Source organism: Oryzias latipes, chromosome 9 (assembly GCF_053564925.1).
Source record: "Oryzias latipes strain Hd-rR chromosome 9, Olatipes_Hd-rR_3.1".
Taxonomy (NCBI): domain Eukaryota; kingdom Metazoa; phylum Chordata; class Actinopteri; order Beloniformes; family Adrianichthyidae; genus Oryzias; species Oryzias latipes.
The window spans coordinates 20,380,712-20,401,817 of NC_136245.1; the positions used below are offsets into that span (position 1 = coordinate 20,380,712).

Sequence of the window (21,106 nt, forward strand, 5' to 3'; positions counted from 1 at the left end):
CCAAACACTCTCAGGCAACTCAGCGTAGCAAGTGAGTGAGCAAGGAAGGATAATCGAGGTTCACTACTCGGACCCTGAGTAGCGGCGCTCGCTATACTGGGTGGTTGGCTGCCCGACAGATGGAGAGCGGGTGCCGTTAGAGCAACTGTGACCGCTTCAGTAACACCAGCGTTGCCAAAAACCTAATGATAAAGTCGGTTCTCCCCACAAAAGGAAGCATCAATATGCAGCTGAGCGAAAGCCCAATCTAAATAAACAGTTGATAAATGTACTTTTTTTGTGAATTTTTTCTGTTGGATTGCCAAAAACATTTCCTTGATACACAACTTGTATACATTTGTAAAAAGCTTGGCAGTACAAATCTAACAAGTAATTGGGACAATGGATCATATAATGCCACAATTTATTTTCCAATAACTCTCAGGAAATAATAGGTACATCTACTGCTTTGGATGCCAAGTACTCAATAATGTAACAGCTATCGGCAAAATCATTAGAAACTGCAGAGCTCCAGATTTAACAAAATAGCACTAAAATGCACTATGCCATCAAAGAAACCCTTAAGCTTTACGTTAAGACCACTTTTCTAAACATCTAAATACATATGTGAAATGAATTACTTGGAAAAATGACATCATGGTCCTGGAGAGTACTCTCTATCAAAAACATTAAAAATAAATGATAAAACTGGTTAGAATATAGCAGCTGTAACGTGGTTCCATTTCCATCTTGTTGGATTAAAAAGGATTTGATTGTTTTTTAATCAAGAGGAACCTCCTGTCTCCTCCCATTCCTATTCAAGCCAAAAAAGATGTTTCCAGTCAGACGCCATAACGTTCAAGATTTTGGAATGGTGATTTAATCACAAGTGGCCATTCGGAGCCCAATGTCTTTCCTGTGTCAACAACATGCTGAGAAATATGTGCATCTTGTTGTTTACTGACTTTTTAATGTCAGCTATCATGTTACAGAGAGAGTACTCTCCAGGACCATGTTGTGTCATTTTTCCAAGTAATTAATTTCACATATGTATTTAGATGTTTAGAAAAGTGGTCTTAACGTAAAACTTAAGGGTTTCTTTGATTCATTTTAGTGCTATTTTGCTAAATCTGGAGTTTTGCAGTTCTAATGATTTTGCCGATAGCTGTTACATTATCGAGTACTTGGCATCCACAGCAGTAGATGTACCTATTATTTCCTGAGAGGTATTGGAAAATAAATTGTGGCATAAGATGCTCCACTGTCTCAATTAGTATACTTGTTGGATTTGTACTCGCTAGCTCTTTACAAATGTATACAAGTTGTGTATCAAGGAAATGTTTTTGGCAATCCAATAGAAAAAGTACCAAAAAAAAGTACATTTATAAACTGTTTATTTAGATTGGGCTGTGGCTCAGCTGCAAATTGATGCTTCCTTTGGTGGAGAAAACCGACTTTATCATTAGGTTTTTGGCATCGCTAGCGTTATTTCATTTCCCTCCTGGTGCACTTTCTTAAAGGTTAACAGCATTCACCTCTTCGTGTAATGTCTCTTGAGCGCTTTTACTAGTGAAATCGGTAAAGTGATAAAAAGATTGTGGCACAAGAACTCAATAGGGATTCCCAGTAACTAGGCAAACAGATTTTTTTTACGTTGTGTTTGTATCGTAAATTCATCTTCAGAGTGACTCCTGTGTCGGAAGAAAATGTTAGATGTCTCCAGGTATAGAAGTTGTGCAATAACTTTTTGGTCTACTTTTATTAAAATATTACATAACTTTAATTGTTTTTTTCCCTTATTATAAATTAAATGTTGTAAAACACATTAAAGAAACACAAACGAATTAGGATCAAATCAGCAACTTTTGGTGTCTGTAGTTTATTTTGCATTGTGCCTATCATGTGTGTGGTATGAGCAAATTATCAATAGTGTAACACAGTCAAACATCAGTCTTTGGAATTCTAGTTTCTAATATTTCTGGTCCTTGCCTTGTCTTTTGTTGTTTTCAGCGGGCGGTGGAGAAACAAGGTGTTAAAGGTGTTCTTGGAGAATCAAAAGTGACAGAAGATTTCTTCAAATTCACGTCACCTGTATTTTATGACAGAGCTTGGATGATTTTTTTTTTTCTTGCACTTATCGTGGTGGTGTGCTAGTACCTTTTTCTTTCAAGGTAAAATGTTAGAAAAAGTATCCATGCTCATATTTTAAAGTGAATTTTAAAAAAGATGGAGTTTTGCAAAACTGTAAAATTTTCTCTTTTTTCACGTTTTTTTTTAAATCTTGACAGAAATAAGCTCTACACCCCGGTTTGGTGTTGCACTTTTATATTTGGTCTTGCAACACTTTTATCCTACATCAAGTACTGTCTCTTTATTTATAAACCTTTGCATTGATTTAATCCTACAAACATTGGGTGTGGCAAAAGGAAACAGGTTGCTGCATAAAGCCATGCACTGAACCCACTTCAAGTAGGATTTCACCCAGTTTTGTCATCATAAATACCAACCTGAGGTTGTTTGTGCATAAAAAAGTATGTGTCTTATCCTCCTCCCTGATCCAGCGGCAGAATGTCCTTGAAAGATTCCTGTTCTTCAGAAATAAAAAAGACAAGCATGGAAAAGAGCTCCAGTTGTCAAATCAGTAAACTGATAATACGTTGATATATGTTGGCAGCTAAGACAGTCAGGTTTGCGGAGCGGTAAGGTGAGGCATGTGAAACACCACAAATGGATTGCTGTAGGTTTTTGTAGATAACAAGCAAATTGAGTGGCATTGTGTTGATGCTGTAAATAATATTGCTTTTGCTGCAGAAGGAGAAAAAAGGCAAGAACCTAAACCACATTTTTTATTAGTATTCAAACTACTGCAGGTGGACAGGGAGAACCTGGCTCCTCACTGACAACAGAATGGAGATACTCTGTAATTAAGCCTCAGGCAGAGCCACACTGATGCAGTTAAGAATGTAATAGGGAGGCTGAGCTATTTTGTGTCAAAGCCACATCTGAATTATTCCCATATTTATTTAGAACAAAAGAAAAAAAGACACGTAGACTGTATTTGACACAGTAGCCTGGCTGATTGTTGAGTAGGCAACTGCATCTTTTTCTCTGCAGGGGCGGCGGTCCAGAAGAATATGCACTGAAATACAGAGGCTGGCATCCTACAGACTTTTCTATCATAAATATGCCAATCATGAAAACTCATTTCTTCCATACTTTAACCAACTGTTTTTTATTAATAATCAGCACGAACAGATTATTTATTAAGGTTTTTTTTATTTCCTATTAAGTTATATGCATTGAATTTGCATGTAACTAAAGTGTCAATATTTCACTAAAGGATAAACTTTGTGTTGATTTTGGAAAAGTTTCAAAGGAGGATAAAGTTATACATTGCATACATAGTATACCTTTCTTTAATAACTTTTTCTGTTGCCAGAAAAGTGAGACCCACAATTACAAAACCTGTCATAACAAACAGGAGGAAAGAATGGAAAAAAAAAGTTTTATGTTGTCATATTTTTTTTCCTTTGTTCCTTACCATTGAGCATCCTTTCCCCTACTTTATCCCTGTATGGAAGACACGTAGGGAACGGGCTGTTACAGTGCCCTAGTTGTGCAGAGCCTGCACTCGGTCACTGGAGCCAGGCTGTTGCCTTCCTGGCCCTTGCAGTACGGATGGACCTTCTGGCAGATAGCCAGGGCATAAATAGAGATGCAACACTAAATCCCCGATGGCAGCAAACAGTCACACTCAGACCTTCTCTGGTCATTTGGCTGCCACTGGAAGCCAAAACAAAATGCTGAAAACTGTTCAGCTTGGCTTCACAGAGCTGCTGCATTCATTTAGGATATTCAGTGACACCAGTTTGTGGTTACACTACAGATGAGAGGTTAACGGCCATTAAAACAGCACTATAAAAATGTGCACAGGCATGGGACTTTGAAAGCACACAGACGTTTAAGTATTCAGGCTGTTATGACTACATTGAGAAGCCAGGGTTTTTTAGAAAAGAGCTTGGTAAGAAAATGAAATAGTGAAATGAGCGTGAAATCACCTTTTTCAAACCACTGATTAACCCTAATTGGGTGCCAGTATCAACCATACTGTGCGACATTAGATCAGAACTTGACCTTTTAAAAATCCCGACTGTCAATTGCAATGCAACTTTTTTTTTTATAACAAGCTAAACTCATAAACCTTTATGGCCTTCTACTTTTATGTTTAGAGCATTTATCAAAATATAGGCATTCGTATATGTTTCAGAATGAATAAATCCCTTTAATTACCAATTTGAATGTTTCCAAAAACTGTAAATGAAATAACTGTATTTTAATTAACTGCTTTAGTGATGCCGCCATTTCTAACACCTAAAAAGAGGTAGTTAAAGGTCATTTATGAAACCGGGGATAACCTTTTCTCTGAGATTACTTGTCATTTGCAGTTGCGTCGATCCTACAAGTCATACCGCTTTGTCAAGTTCACAGTTCCCCAGTGGTTGTATGATTAAGTGATCCATCCCTTTAGCAGCCCCAGTTTTTGGAGGTTGGGTGAGTTCAGGATCAGTTTTTGAACACAATGTTGTTTTTTTGTGACAGCATTTGTTTGTTCATTTGCTTTTTGTTTTCCCTCATTTCCTCAAAATGTGATTCATAAAAAAAACAAGGTTGGGGGATTTAATACTTTCGAAGCCAAAAAAGAAAACAAAAACCATTTGTGAATGACAGGAGGTAAAATGACAGAAACTTGTTTTTTTTATAAAATGGTATAGGCCTCAGCAAGCCATATCAAGTATTTTAGGGGGGTTTTCAGAGGTCATTGAGACACACTCATCACAACTTTAAACTTGAGATGTTGAGCACTCACAGAATAAATGGTCCTCAAAGGGGTAGAATACAGCCCATAAATACTATTCTGTACTTTCACAGGAAAAAAAAAGCATTCTTAGAGAATATTTTTATGCTGACAGATCATCTGTGACTTATATAAAGTGCATCGTTTCTAGATTGTGAAAGTGGTGACTTTTGAAAATAATCAAAGTCTCCGTCACGGAAAATGCTCCTACAACTTCACGGCTTGTGTTATTTGCCATTGCCCCTGGTGTCATTGAAGAAAGCAGAGACAGTCGTGTGGGAGGAGACGTCTTGCTTTGTGCCAGTCACCTTTACCTGCACTGTTTACCTGCGTGTCATTTAAACATTCGGTTAAGCGCACTGTGGTGGCATTAAGGAGCTTGTGGATTAGGGTTTGTTGTTCCGGGTTCAATCAGTATTCCTCTCACTTACCTCCTGAGGAGCCTCCATCTCAAAGCTTAAAATCACACTTAAGGCTTTCCTTTCCAGTGTCATTGTGGCTGGAAGCTCAGGGCTCTTTTCATTCAGCACATCCCAGCCTCAGCAGATCCCCCCACAGTCTCCATGATGAATGTTTTGCTCCTCTGATACTAAAACCCCTCTGTTGCGGATCCTAAGATACCTTTTCAAGGGCTTCTAGAGTGCTGCTGTGAATAAGTTCCTGGTAGGCTAATCCCACTTCAGAAAGCATGTCCTTGAAATACACCATTCTTAATCCTGCATTCACAACTTAATGCATTTTCATCTGCCCCAAAACATACAGCATGTTTCACTGTGAAACTGACCTGCATATGGAATGAGATTTACTTTGTAAAAGAAGTGAATCCAATCATTTAAGGGCAAGATGCACATGATGAAAAGTCAAATATATCACTATTAAAATAAAATTCAAAGACCCATTGGTGGCTTTCAGCTGGTGTGGAATTCCTGTCTTACAGTCACTCCAGTCACACAGCTATGGCGAGGAAAGACTGACAATTGACAGGTTGACAGTGAAGACAGGCACTTCCTTATTCTGTCCTCCATATCTTACTCAACAAGTAGTGACAGGACATGTCTGGCCTTGTGCAGTGAGGACCAGGCACATTTCGATGCAGCAGTAGCTGTCAAACACAACATCTAAAGCTGATCACCCACGCTCAAAGATGCTACTCTGGACAAGTGAGAACTTGTCAAAGTATACTTTTACTACAGGATTTTTCACTATAAATTGTTTTAATTAGGTGTTAATGTAGTCAAGATGTTGTCAGCTCAGTGCAGAGTTCACCAACTAAGTTGGTGCATTCAAACTAAGTTCATTAACAAAGTCGAGTAACGATAGATTCCTGTATTGTTTCTTGGTAAGGAATTGTACCCTTTTTGGAAGCCTGTTTATCTCCCTTTTAAGAGATGGAAGGTTTGTAAGATGTATGTATTTGTGTGGTGGGCAGTAAACCTGTGAATTTAGGTGACACACATGAAAAAAGGGCTGTAATGAGTATCAAAATGTCCAAAATATTCAGGATGTATTTTCGAAAATGAATATTTGTGAAGTCCAAAATTACTGATTCACTGTCTTTAAAATTATAGTATTGTAAAATACAATTCAGGCAATGTAATTATTGCTTTAAATCTGTAGAATACCATTGCATTTTAATCAAATAAACTAAACATATGCATTACTGCCACTTGGAGCAAAAAATCTTCAAAGTGAAGTGTTGATGAAGGTTCTCTTTTTCAAAGTAAAACTATCAAATGTTTTCTTGGTAGATTACAAAAAAAAGAATGGAATTCAGTTTACTGATATAACTTATGTTTTAAATATAGTCGAGAATATGAATAGAAACATAACGAATATGAAATTGGACACACTTGTCAGTTTAGATGAAAGAACTGTGACGATATTCTAGTTGATATAGCGGCATTTTTATTAAGTTTTGCTATGTCTTTATTTACTATCGTCTTGTCATCTATCTAATGGAACTGTGGTCAGCAAAACCACAAGTAAGGAAAAACTGTGGAGAACGTTTTCAGGATTTGTTGTGAAATGATCCAAAGCAACCTGACATTTATGTTTTGTATACTGCGAAAGTAGACTAGAAGGTTGATAGAAAAACTTTTGAGTGGAACATTGTTTTAAGTGACAAATACCATTTATGTTGTTCTCAAAAATATTTGTTTTTACCTTTTCTGTCTTATTGATTCTGATATCCTGTTCAGAATAAAGTTATAAAATGATGTTGTTTAAAAACATACTATTTTTATTTTCATACATCCAGTAAAAAGACATATATATTACAATCACTCAAAAATATTAAACAGTAAGATTCCTGATTTGATCTGTGAATCGTTTATCTTGATTTGTGAATTGAATCAGATTGCCACCTACTGTAAGTAACAATCCAAAGGCCTGCATGATAATGTTTCCAAATCCTCTTTGCCAAACAGCTTATTGCTGGAGTGGCAAATCATTGGCACCGTATTGCCATGTGTCCTTTTACAGTGGTCAGTAGTCATCTGCGTGAGGAAAATGTGCTACGTTTGTCTGATCTGATGTAATCAAGGCCAACCAACTTTGAGATGAGTCTCAATGTGCTTTAATGTATATATTGCTGTTTTATTCTGTATGACCATCTCCACCAATGATAATCCTACAACTCCACGGCCAGTAATATAGCGCTGTCCTCAAAGAACACAAAGCTCACCCTTGAACACTAGATTCATTAGAGACTTCTTGCAGAAGTTTGGAAATGGAGAAGATTTGTAAGTCTAGCAGCTGTCCTGACCTCACCTACAGAAGCAGCTTGGGGGTGCCATTTGAGCCAGAATGAGGAACCCAACCACACTGGATGAGCTGTGACAAACGCTGGTTAAAACAGATATTGTGGAGAAAAAAGAAATAACTTTTCATCTGCTAGAGAGAAATCAAAATCCTTTACTGACAGAATGACTTGGTGCCTTTATTTTACAGCTTCAAAGCTACAAATCACAGAGTGAAAACCAGTCTGGAAGAGTGCAAATTATTAACATGTGAGTGCAGCGTCTACACAGTGGTGTCGTGCATCTCTTTTAACCTAAATCAACAGAATGTACATGTGATGATGTAGCCTGACTATTGCTGATCTCTGCACCACAAGAACCTGCAAAAGGAGCAGTTGATTTAGCTGCCACTGTGTGTGTGTTGATCAAGCCACACCCAATCTGTGATTGAGTCAAAACAGAAGTGATGAGTGACAGAGTTAATACTACATTAAGTATTAATCATGGCATTGGGTTAAATTATCATAGCAAGAATTTAGTCATAACACAAGTCAAAGCAGTGTTGTAGTGCTGATAAGCACTACAGGAAAGACAAATATCAAGAGGTAAGAGGTTACAGATGGGTTACTGACGTCTTGTTTCTTAAAAATTCTGGATTCACCCAGTCCACCAAACACAGACAGAAAGCAATGGGAGTCTGAAACAAGTTGGCAAATGTATCAAGGCGGCAAACTAGACACTCAACTCTGCTGCTCAACCAACAAACGGATACATACAAATGTGGGACCATTTAAAAGGTTTAGAAGACAGTTTTTCAATGGCATAGGTTCTAGATTTCAATCACTACAACATGTCTGCATGAGAATTGATAAAAACAAATATGTTCAGCATAGGACACAGTCTGGTGGCTTTCAGGCTCATTTGAAGTTGACATTCCAAAGAGCTGCAATGACCTCCTCAGCAGTCCTTCTAACAAGACGTGACGGTGGTTTGCTGTACGTGTTCTTGGTCTTCAGAGATCATGAAGCTAAAGTAAAGAAGTGTTTATCAATGGTTTCTGCTTTGAAAACACAAGAATAAAATTACCAGCAGTCCGTAGAATTGCAAGCAAGAAGTGTTTTCTCCCAAGCACAGCAGCAACAGCTTTTAGTACTTGTTTGAAAAGGAAAATACTGAATTAGTTTAACAATCATTCATTCAATCAATCAAGCTTTATTTATTAATCACTTTTCATATAAAAGTATAACACAAAGTGCTTTACATTAAAAAAAACAAATAACATAAAAATGAGCATTAAAATAATAAAAAAATTAAAAATGTAAAAATAGGGCCCCCCTCCCCATACCTACACACAACCCCCCACTTCTTTCACATCTCCCACCAGAAAATATACATTTTGCAATTGATTCTTATTTTGACTCTCAAACTTCCTGTAGCATTAAAGTGTTTCCTTTTCATATATTGCACTTCACCAATCATGCTGGAATATAACAGCAGTCTCACCTTTTGACAACATTTTTGCCAAAAAGTGAGCATGCAGTAATTTTGCATGCTTCCTTTTTTCTGTAACAGTTACGTTACAAGGCTTTCGGCCTTGTCAATCAATCCCTTCTGTGCTGTCCTGTACTGAGTGCGTTCAGTTTGCATAAATCACAATTACATAAATCTTTGAATGTGAGCAGTTTTTATTTTATTTTTTTATTTCAGAATACTAGACTTATTTTTATTTGAAGGTTAGAACTTCAAACAATAGAGAAACTAGTAAATATGTTAACTTTTGTCTTAGAAAAGTGTATAAAATGTAAATGTGGGGTTTGTAGCCTCAAAACATTAACAGTATAATCCTACTTTATGGATTTCACCTATTGCAGGTTATTTTTTGACTGGAACCCACGCGATAAATGCGGGATCACTGCATATATCAAGCAAATGATTAAGTTTACGAAATGCAAATGAAAGCACTGACAAATCAGCAATCAGTTCAAATCATAACACATGACAAAAACATATATGTCTATGGTAATTCCCAGTGAGGGAAAGAGTGAAACATGGTCGAGAACAAAAAAGTACATTTGGTGTGCCGTCTGGTGATGAAGCAGCTATAGATAAGAGGAAGTGGATTCAGAAGAGTCTACAAAATAAAAAAGGTCACAGCTTAATAGACTAACTGTAAGAACGAATGTATGGCATGTTCTGTAAAGTTAAAGAAAGCTCTATTTAGGTAACGTCACATGAAAGCATTAATCACAGAGAAGGAGGGTCTAAGGTCGGGGATGTGCAGGGTCTGTCTAGTTTAGTTAAGCAATTGGTAATTGTTTATATTTTATAAATGATTCTTTTTCATTCATTCATTTATTTTCTTCCGTTTTGTCCTTTTCGGGTCACGGGGCTGCCAGAGCCTATCCCTGCCACTTGTGGGCGAAGGCAGGGGACAACCTGGACAGGTCGCCAGTCTGTCGCAGGGCCACATACTGCATCACACACTTCACCACACTCACGTTCAAACCAATGGACAATTTAGAGTGACCAATTAACCTATGAGCATGTCTTTTGATGGTGGGATGTCCCCGAAGAAAACTAACCATGCAGGGAGAAAGTGCAAACTCCACACAGAAAGGTCCCCTTTTGATGTTGTATTTCAGGTCCCATTCAGACAAAAAGGCAAATATCTTTAGCTTAGGACCTGAACATGACATCTTTTTTAAAAGACACATTTTTTTAAGGATATACTTTTAGATGCTAGATAGCAGGTGTAGAGGTTTGCAGTGATTTTGTTATGTTAAAGCTTTACCATTGTGTTTCCTGCAAACTTGCGCAACAGAATCTGCTGGGCTGTCTGAGCATGAGGAGAAACTCAGTCACGCTACATTTAGATACTTCCAGTGTGTCTTGGTTGTCAAGCCTAGATGAATATGTCAAAACCTTTATCAGAAATAAAACATATGTTTTCATAACTTCTCATAAATTTCTTTTATACAAGTACTGAAACTTTCAGAATGTTCTGGTCAGGAATATAAATCAGCGGCTGTTTTTTTTTTTTTTTTTTTTTTCGTCTGAGGAGTTCATTTAAACCAAATCCAATATCTCTCAGGGCCTTAACGTTTCCAACAATAAGACGGTCTCCAGCAAGATTGTCTTTGATGTTAGGGGTTAATGAGGTGACAAACATAAATAATTAGTTGTCCACATCGTGACTGCTGTTAACTGACCGCAGAGGTCAAACGATTATTTCCCCTGCAGATAATGGTGTCAAGAGGATCCACTTGCTTGCTAAACATTTGTGCAATGCCATGTTCTGGAATGTAAAACCAGATAAATGAAACTTCCCCGGGGAAAACTTTGCATGTGAACAAAACTAAGTCCAGATGTAGAGATGAAACACGATGAGACATCTCCTCATGAAAACAAAGTCTTGAGTAATCTCCAGTCGTCTGTCTTTTATCTTTTTGACACATAAACCAAAAAAAAAGAAGGTGCTTTTTTTACTACTTCTTGAAGACTGTGTGGACACCAAATTTCATTTTGTCAATCAAATTTGTAGATAGGAAAGCGATACAAGTGATAAGGTATTTATTTTTGTTTGATTTAATTTAAGGTTAATGTTTTGGGCTTTTCAGAATACAAGCAGTGTCTGCATATATGCAAAATAAGCGCAATTTCTCTTTTTGCAGTAAATTGAGGGTATGACGAGGAAAGATGCCAGTCCTCTTTACAGCTAAATGAAGTGGAAAGCAGAGTCATCAGTCTTTGTGCTTATGTGGATGTAGCAAGAGCAGGTACTGTAGAGGTCAATGCGGCTCTGATCATAGGTGGACCCCCCCCCCCCCCCCCCCCACCACCACCACCACCACCACCACCACGCTCCAAAAAGGCTAGGCTTTTTCTGCAGCTCCCCAGGCACACAAAAGCCACTTTAGCCCTAACAGTGAAGGTTCTTGTCCTTCACCAAATACTATTTACTGCTCTAATTACTGCCCACCTTTCTGAGGAGCAACTAAAAAGTAAAGCTTGGAAACAATGCAGTGTATTGTAGTAATAAAAGCATGATCTTAAGGTGAATCAAAACCTTTGGAGTGCTTTAAAGACAGGGGACAGTCGTGCTTTGTTTAGAGTTAGTGTACCTGTAACTGTTTTCCTATCTATCATGTACAGATAAAGTGTTAGAGATTGGAATCTGAGATTACATGATCTTCCTGTTGATATATTACATGCGGTCCATTTACTGATAATGCCCATATAATCAGTTTAAAAGAGCAACTGTAGACAGATGAATTTAAAAACTGAGTAGACTTCAGTTTGCATTGTCTGTCTTATTTCCCCCTTTCCTTCACATGGTACCTTCCATATTCTGATTGTAGTAATGGAAAATCAGCAGGGCAGAACCTCTGAGGTTTAGAGTCAATAACCCCTGAGTAATGTGCAGCTTTCTGTTTCAAATGTCAAATTCCAGCTCTGTGGTAAAGTGATTCATTTTTCTCCAAATGAAATTATGAAAAATATGGTAGTTTAATTGAACAGCAAATACTTTCACTGCATGATCAAATTTATTTATTTATTTTTTAACTTTTTTGTTAATCATAGCTGTTTCAAATTAATTACTTTATATTCTGTTACAAATTACAATCTGCTATTGAAGGTATTTGGGCAAAAAAAAAGTCTATTTATTGCAGTATTTCAATAATTTAACATGTCAGTATCCACCTAAATGTTTTTTATTTTTTATTTATTACATTTTTTTTTGTTATTGGTCATCTTACGTTTATTAAAGAAAAACCTTGTCACACATCACTACTGCTTCAAAAACATTACAAAGAAATCTTCCTTTGTGAATTTAACGCCCCAACCATGTTATTAAGTTGCAGGTGTTCTGATGCATTCAGCGTGATTATGCTGAATTTTCTTTGCACCGGCCCATGCTGATGCTTAATCTTTAGTGTATCCTTAAAATAAATGTTAAAAAGATCAAAACAGCCCAACGTTGCTGATTAAGAATGTCACCAAACAGATGGTGTGGGACCCCAAATTGCAAGAGACCAGGCTTGATGGCAGAAACTTAAAAAACTAGAATAAATAAACTCAATCAAGAAGGAGATTCAAAGCGAGCAACAAATACAGCTGTGGATACATCTCAAATGAAACCCAATGAAACCTGTGACAGGGGAAAAACATAACTGAAATACAAACCAAAGCGAAGGATGCAATCCTCAGGCTACGTTCACACTGCAGGGCTTAATGCTCAATTCCGATTTTTTGAAAAAATCCGATTTTTTTGCAAGGTTGTTCACATTTCCAATTAAATGCGAACTTTTGTGATCTCCTGTGTGACTGTGAAATGACCCAGAAGTGACCCGCATGCGCAGAAGAGTACTCAACGGTGAACAACGTCACTCGTTGTTTGTGGAAGTGGCTAACTGTAAACAGGGTTGTCAACAGCGGAGCTCTTTTGCATTATTACAATTATTTTCACAAAGGAGCCAGCACAATTACAATGTTCTCATTTTAAGAAGGCATTGGAGTTTATGGGAATGCAGGTATATGGGCGTTTTGGGCATCTGTGTACAAAACTCTTCCATTCATGCGTCCCCACCCAAGTTTTTAAGTCAGGTTTTGGGCTCTATGTATAAAACGCATGGCTATCTAATAAACGTCACGAAATTTGTGCCCGATCAGAATTATATGACACCACGTCTTTCATATATCTAAATAGAGCTGTGAAAGACAAAGCCTGGAGCTATAGGTTTGCGACATTTGGACCGTTATGACTTTTGCACCAAGCCTCTGCGTGGTAGTATCAGGTAGCAACACACCTGTGTGAACACTGTATGCTAAAAAATGACAAAAACACACGTTCAGTACGTTACCTGTTACCATTATAGACTAGACTAAATAAATGCATTTTTGTTTAGTTATGTATTTTTGTTTAGCATTTTTGTTTAGTTATATATATATAAAATATATATATATATATATATATATATATATATATATATATATATATATATATATATATATATATATATATATATATATATATATAGATATATATATATATATATATATATATAAACATACATCCCTTATACCAGTGGAAGAGCAATTACCTCCTCACAGTTATCCTAACATTTGAATACAGATTTCCATTGTAGAGCTATGTTCCAGTAGTGAAGGAAGCTCCTATGATAAATGCCATTGAGTGTAGAAAAAGGCATTCACTGAATTTATTTACCCAAACATCAAGCTCAATAACTTTTTCCAAATTTATATTTTTTCTAGTTTGGTGCATATTTCTTTCATGGTTTCTGGTTTCCTCTGTTTTCTATGCTTGTCTTTCCTTCTCTAATTTTTACCAGATGGATTAACTGCACGCCCCAAAGGAATCTCCTTTCTTTCACCTCATTTGCTGGCGAGTATTACGTTCCCCGCGCTGATCTCCCAGGGGCTGATAGCCTCTCATGAAAGGGAAGTAGGCTCGGCTTGTTGTGTTTTCCTCTCTCTGTGGGCTGCTGTGCTCCAGTTTATTGGAGTGGCCTGACTGCTGGGTTTCATCTGTATTTGAACCCGTTGCTCCCAACAAAACATGGGGTGAACTTTAGGGGTTACCAACAGCTTCACATCTAAAAGAATTGCAGCACTTTGTGTCTTCATCTACACATTCTGACCTAGAATTCCTGAGCTGCTTTTATAATGTTTCCAGCCAAACGTCATCAGTTTAAAGTTTCTACTAATGTGTTTAGATCCACTTATAGCAATATTATGTTGACATGTGGCTTTATAATTGCATTTCTGTGTTAATGTTCTCCTAGGGCAGTTTGCAAAGTGCTAATAAACTTCACAGTGCCTTGTTGGAAATATATACTGTTTTGCAAGGGCATGCCAACAAGCAGGCTTTTTATTTCCACTGTACTGTCTGTACACAATGTGGTAGAATACAGGTAGTAAAAAGCTGGCTTTTTTAATGAGAAATAATGTTATTTTCTTTCATTTAGTTAGCTTTCATTTTGTAATGTCATTTTATTACTTTAGTGTCTTGTTACTTACATCTTGCAGCAGCTACATTAGTTTGTTACTAAAATAAATTCTAATCAGCAACATTTTTTTTTGTTTAATATTTTACTTCTCACATCAATTTCTTGTAGGTGACGATTTTCCATTTGCTATAATGAAGTGGCTTTTGTTTTCGGCTATTGCCTTTTTAAATCAAATCTTATTTCAGTCGGTGATTTCTTTCCAAAACAATGAAGGTTCAGCTCCACAGACTGCAGTGGCCAACGGCAGTCATGTATGTTTTAAAACCCGGCAACAGCTTATATTAAATGTCTTGAAATATCAGGAAGCTGTGGAAAAACGTGTCTTTTTGTGAAGATACCAGACAAAACTGAGATGATGCTGTCCCCTGCACAGTACAAAAATTCAATGGTAAACTGAGTTTTATTGTTTGTCTTCTAAGAATCTCTCTTTATAACTGAAGATGAGTGAAGCTTGCAGTTTAAATGTCTGTGTAGTCAAGTCTTATTGCAGTTCCACTGTTAAAAGTGAGTGATTTTATTGCCTACTGTGAAAATTAGTTTTTTTGTGTGGTTCACAAAGCACACCACGGTTTTCTAGCATGCAAAATGAGAACTAGGAGCCAAAAAAAAGAATAGATTGCATTTTAAGAGTTTTTATTTTACTTTGCAGACTTCTTTTTTATAATCTATAGCTTTTCACAAAAAAATGGTTGACTGGGGAATTGACAGAAGAGAAAACTTGTCATTTTAACTTAAAATGTGAGCATTTTTAATGGGTAATAGGTGTTTAAATCCATGCTTCTCTGCATAGGTGTCCCAGAAAAGCCTCTACTTGTTGGTTTTAATTCGATTTTTTTTAATTGTAGAATATTATTGTGTTTTAGGTTATCTCTATATTTTAGGTAGATATTTTAACCGATTTTTTATTTACTTATTTGTGACAAACTGGAAAATATTAAAGTAGTTATGTACTGAAAAAGTGGAAAGATGCAGATTCACTTGTCAAGCCTTTTTCAAATCATAAGCCTAGATATTCATAAGGATGGGGAACAATTTGTTGCAGCCACAGGCATGTTTGTTAATCCCTTAAAAAGAAAAGTAGAATGACTTAAGAAAAAATCCTTTTGCATTTGAACCTTTCATATCATTCCTCTCACACTCAAGTTTACTAACAGCGATCACATGGGTGTAATGGGTTCTGCTGAAGTTCTGTCAATTTCTCTAATGGGTTAGATGAATCAATCAAAGAGCTTTTTCTTAAATCAGTTACAGAGTAAGGGTGAGACAGCTTTTCATGTTAATATTATAGATTGCTTGTATCTGTTGCTGTCATAACAAGATGAAAACATGGAAGAAATTTAGCAAGCTTTCTGCAAAAATACTAGGCTTAATGCAGTGGGGCGCGCCTGCAATGCCAGGGAGCGCGCGCAGTAGTAGCGGCTTTAGGCACAGGTAATACACGGGCAGTTGTCCGGCGCAAATTTAACAGGGGGGCGGTGGTGACAGGGGCTCAAGGCTTGGAAAAAAATCTGCGCTTCTATTGGTTTTCTATTTTCTGTTATATGACAGAGTTTGTAACAGCCTGAAACAGGGACTGTGAACGTCCCTGCAGCTGCGCGCTCCCGTCTCCTGTCACACGCGGCTGCGTGTGTGAAAACGGGAGGGGTAGGGGGCTCAGACTGCAGGTGGAACGGGGCGCGCGGAGAGCTGCAAGCGCTGCCGGGATAGCGCAACACCACGATCATCGTGTGCCTTTAAATTCCTCAGCTCATGCTAATAATGTCATTCTTTATTAACTATTGTAGACATTTTTTAGACAACTTTACTTTCCATAAATGTATCTTTGTCTGCCTGTCGTTAGTTGGTGTCAGTATTTAACATACAGACAGCAGGTAATGCAGGAAAACAGCTGCACTTTATGAGATCATAAATAAACAATCCATCATTTAGAAAAAAAAATCAGCACAATGTTTTTTTTACCTGTTTCTTCAGACTAAAAACGTTAAATATATTGGTGCTGCTGTGTTAATGTTTCAGATCAATTACATTTAATATTATTTATTGATTGAATTATTTTTCTCAGCATCAAATGGTTCAATTGGTCAAAAATGTTTCTAGTTTAAATAAGGACTGACAGATCTTTTATTATTTTTAGTCACTTTAAGCTACTTTTCTGTTTTAAACTAGAACTGGGTTTCTGTGTAACAAAATAAATGTATTATTTGTTGAAAGTGGATTTATATTGCTTTTTTTTCCTTTTTTATTGTTAAAAGATACAATTTTAGGTATACTTACTTCACTTTTTATACATACTAGCCTAATATATTGTCACCATGCGGCTTTGTGTGGGTAAGGTAAGGTGTATCTTTTGTAATAAAGTGACAAATATTGGGAATGGGAATGGGTAGCAAGATAAAGGAAAGCTGGAGTGGTGTGATTTGTCTGAACTGCATGAAACAAGTTTGTGCTTATCACACCACAAGAGACCGTGTGAGCGCACAACACAGCTCTGCTGCCTGTCCTTAGACCGACACGTTCAGCGTTCGTGCGCTCAGGTGACCTTCCCACCGGCCGTGGATTTGTCCCATTCATTGTCCTTGATGGTATCAAACACGCTGCATATAAGCCAAGAGACTCACACATATCTGAGGAAAGAAAATTATCTATATTTTGCTCTGAATTTCATGTTTCGCAACCTTAAGGGCTCAACCCAGAGGGTAGTATAGAACATCAAATTTTGCCTGACTAAATTTCCCTAACTTGGAGAAGTATGTACTTTTTGTGAAATGTCTGTAGGCATTAGAAGTCAGCCGATAAAATAATAATTGCACATGCACAATAATATGTAAATGGATGCTCACCATTTATGCTTTGATTTGCATACATTTCGCAAGTTTAACATGTAAAGTGCAGGAAGAGCTTGACTATCCTCATCCTGTGCAGTTTTGTAGCCAATGTTCATAAAGTTGTAGTTCCATCACGTGAACCAACATATATGTCCTCAGTTGCACTGCTCTACTATATATTAGTGAAGGTTGAGTTGGATTCTGTAAATGTCAAGATTTCCTTTTCTTAAGTCCTTTTGAATCACATTTTTCTGTATCCTGTGACCTTTTCCACTGAGGTAAAAGAAAAACCAAAAAAAAAGGCAAAAAAAAGATTCATGTACAGGCAGCAAAGAATGGATAAATGGGTGTAACTTGTATTAATATGTCTATCTGCAGATCATCACTGGAGTTATACGGACAGGAAATGCACCTTTCTTGAGCTAGCATACCGTAACGTGATATAGCAGTTGCTTGCCTCAGCTTTTTGCATAATTTTTTTTATCTTTTTTTGTTTTGATGTGGCAACGGTGCAGAGGTAGAGGGGTCAAGCTCTCATCGAAAGATTGCAGAATCGGTTTCTGACCTATTAGTTAAAGTGTCCCTGGGCAAGACACTCCACGTTGCTCCTGGTGGTTATATAGGTTGGCGTCTGTGTTCAGCAGTGGAACCACCATCAGTGCGTGAATGTGTGACTGCATGAGTGAATTGGACTGTAAATGTAAAGCCCTTTGGGCGTTCTAAGAACATAGTGAATTGCCTGATAAATATTTTTACCATTTTACCATTTCTTAAGACCAAGGTTTTCAGTTTAGCATTAATCATTGTATTTTTCCCATACATGGTTTTAGTTCTTCTCTTTGCTCTTAAAATCACTTTCTTTTGGGAGCATCATGGTTCTGTTTTGTAAATTTGCAAGTGAAATCTGTTGCATTTATTGTAAAACTTCTAGTCATGTAGTCATGTCTCCTGACACCATTTTTACAGTCTTGGTGTCTGGAAATGTTAACCTGGCTGTCAAAGGATTTTTGGGGGCCAGCAGAACAAACCATTTTACTTTGGAAAAGCAGTTGCTCCAATAATGTGCTAAATAGTAACTTGCTTTAAAAAGATAATTTTGCTTCCTGGTGATGTATTTTACCTGTTTTTATCAATGAAACGAATGTGGCTTTAGTGTTATATTCTTGTTTCTTTCAGATGTTAATGAATGTGAAAGAGAACCATGTAAGAATGGAGGCCTTTGCACCGATCTGGTTGCCAATTATTCCTGTTCATGCCCAGGGGAGTACATGGGGAGAAACTGTCAATACAGTAAGTGCTGGTCTTTTGGCTTTTTCCTGTTGTCGCTCAGTGTCTGTTCTATTGTCCAGGCAAAGTTTACTCACGTATTTACGGTTTCTTTTTCTTTGTTTGTTTTGTCAATTACACTGATTTAGCATTGCCCCGTTTTTAGCTTGTTGCAACTTGAAGTGAACAGGTTGCATAATCTCAGACCACAGAAAATACTTCAATTTTTTTTTTTATTGAAAAACATACTTTTAATTACATTTAGCTAGGTTAAGATGTCCTTTTTGTCATTCTTAATGCGATAGTCTCCTGTAACAATCAGTTTATAGATATTAGTTTTCCATGCGCTCTGTATAGGACAAAAGGAGAGACACACTGTTTTGTGTGGTTTTATTGGTTTTATAAAATTAAAGGTTTCCAGATAGTGACATGCAACATTTGAATCCTATGTGTTGATGAATAAATATCTCTTAGATGTTAACAGTAAATCTTAAACATAACATTTTTATTGAATAAAAATCTTAACCAGACATGCACTACTGCTTCTTAAGGGCTGTTCCAAACGTTTTGGAGGAGAAAAAGTCCAATACTACTATAAAGTTAAATAAGCACTCACTAATGTTAGCATCAACTGGAAGTCTAACATTCAGTGCAATTGATTTTATTTATTTTTTACAAAATCAAAGCTGTACACATACATTGAAATTATGATTTCACATGTTTTCCAAATGTGTGGTTGTAACGCAAGTAAATACTGCATGAACAACATTCACAATAAATCATTTTTCAGTGCCATGTCTTTACTTTAACACCCTCCTCTTGGCCAACAACCAGCTTAGATTATCCATCACAATAATAATTGTCATTGATATTTTAGTCCCATAGATATACTTTGCATCAACAAAAAGTCATTCATGCAGCAGTTAACACTTCAAATGCATGTTAATGCCAAACACGTTTCAGTGTAGTCAACAATAGCTGAGTTTTCATGGGCAAAAGTAATCGGAAAGAACGCCTGATCGGAAGAAAATGCGTCATGTAAACACGCCGTTCGGAATAGTTTGCCCCGATCAGACTCGTTCTGATCGAAATTTCTTTCTGATTGAGATAGGTGGGTTTTGCCGATTGTTGATCCGATCATTGTTCATGTAAACGGTTCATTCCGATCGTGTGTCACTACTGCTCTGGTTTAACGTCATGCATAGACGGTGTTTTGCTCCAGAGAAAGCCTTGGATCTCAACAGGACCGACCGGCTGCTCTGCGGAGGCCCGGTGCAAAGCGCCGCTCCGCTCTCGCCCCGCTGGCTCTTCGCCTCTCCCCTCTCTTACACGCCTCACGAGGGAGGTGCGGGGGAGGAGTGCTTCGTGCCCCATGACGTATTGACCCTGCGCGGTCCTGGCTCGGGTGCCGGTGGACCGAGCGAACTGTGTCTCTGAAAAGAGCAGCTGGATTAATAACTTTGTGTTTGAGGGGAGGGAGGATGCTTTGTTACTTGTGCGTTTTGTAGTTTTGTTATGTGTGTGAGAATTCGGACTGCGATCCGTCCCGCCGCTCTGAGTTAGTGGCTGCCGGACGCAGGAGAACCGTGTGTCCGAGCAGAATGAAAAGAAAGCAGAATGTCGCTCAGTCCTTAGAAACTGTTCAAACAATCACATGGATTTGTCTTTCCAGTCGTGTCCCGACAAAATAAAGACTGATGTTATTCCCACATATTTACGTGCAGCCAAGCTGCAGATTGCAGCATTTCCCGCATGGATTTTGTGTTCATCAAACAAGGCTAATGTTGTTAGCGCGTGTTAGCCCCTCCTGGGAGCTCCGTTCTTCCACAAAGAAAGCACGGACCACACGGATTAAAAATAAAATGATGAACGAACAGGTGCTTTAGAATATTCATAACATTAATAGAAGCACGTTTGGAAGATCGTCTCGTATATAACTGAGCTGCTGCATAAATGTATTTTCAACACTACTGCGCATGCCCAAATGATTTATTCCGACCGAAAGTGTGACCATGTGAACGTTTGTTCTAATCGGAAAAGCTTTTCTGTGCGCATGTGCACGGTTGAATTTTAATCCGACCATTGATCCGATCAAGATATTTTGCCCATGTAACCGCGGCTAATGTGAGACTTGGATATATTGGATATATAAGAAAAAATATATAAGGATATATAAGAAAAAATATAAGTCATATTTTATTTTGTCAGCCCTACATCACAAAAATGCAATTGAAAAGTAAAAATTAAGTAATTCCCTTTACACATTTTCCACTATCTTATAAGTTCCTCAGTGTCTATGAACTCTTTTTTTTAAGATCTTTAAAGATTCTTGTCAACAAATTATCCACATTTGCAATTAGAAACTCTATAGTCATTCCACACATGCCTCATCATTTCCTGTTTGTGAGTGTCTTA

The 21,106-nt window shown here is 37.4% G+C and overlaps 1 protein-coding gene across 3 annotated transcripts in view; it reads left to right on the plus strand.

Moving 5' to 3' along the window:
• Nucleotides 1–21,106, plus strand: part of edil3a (EGF like and discoidin domains 3a) — a 130,906-nt gene that overhangs the window by 44,597 nt on the left and 65,203 nt on the right. For all 3 annotated transcript variants that reach the window (XM_011479264.4, XM_011479262.4, XM_011479263.4), the window contains one exon: nucleotides 18,602–18,715. In XM_011479264.4, the coding sequence (XP_011477566.1) occupies nucleotides 18,602–18,715 (114 nt within the window). The remainder of the gene's footprint in view (nucleotides 1–18,601; nucleotides 18,716–21,106) is intronic.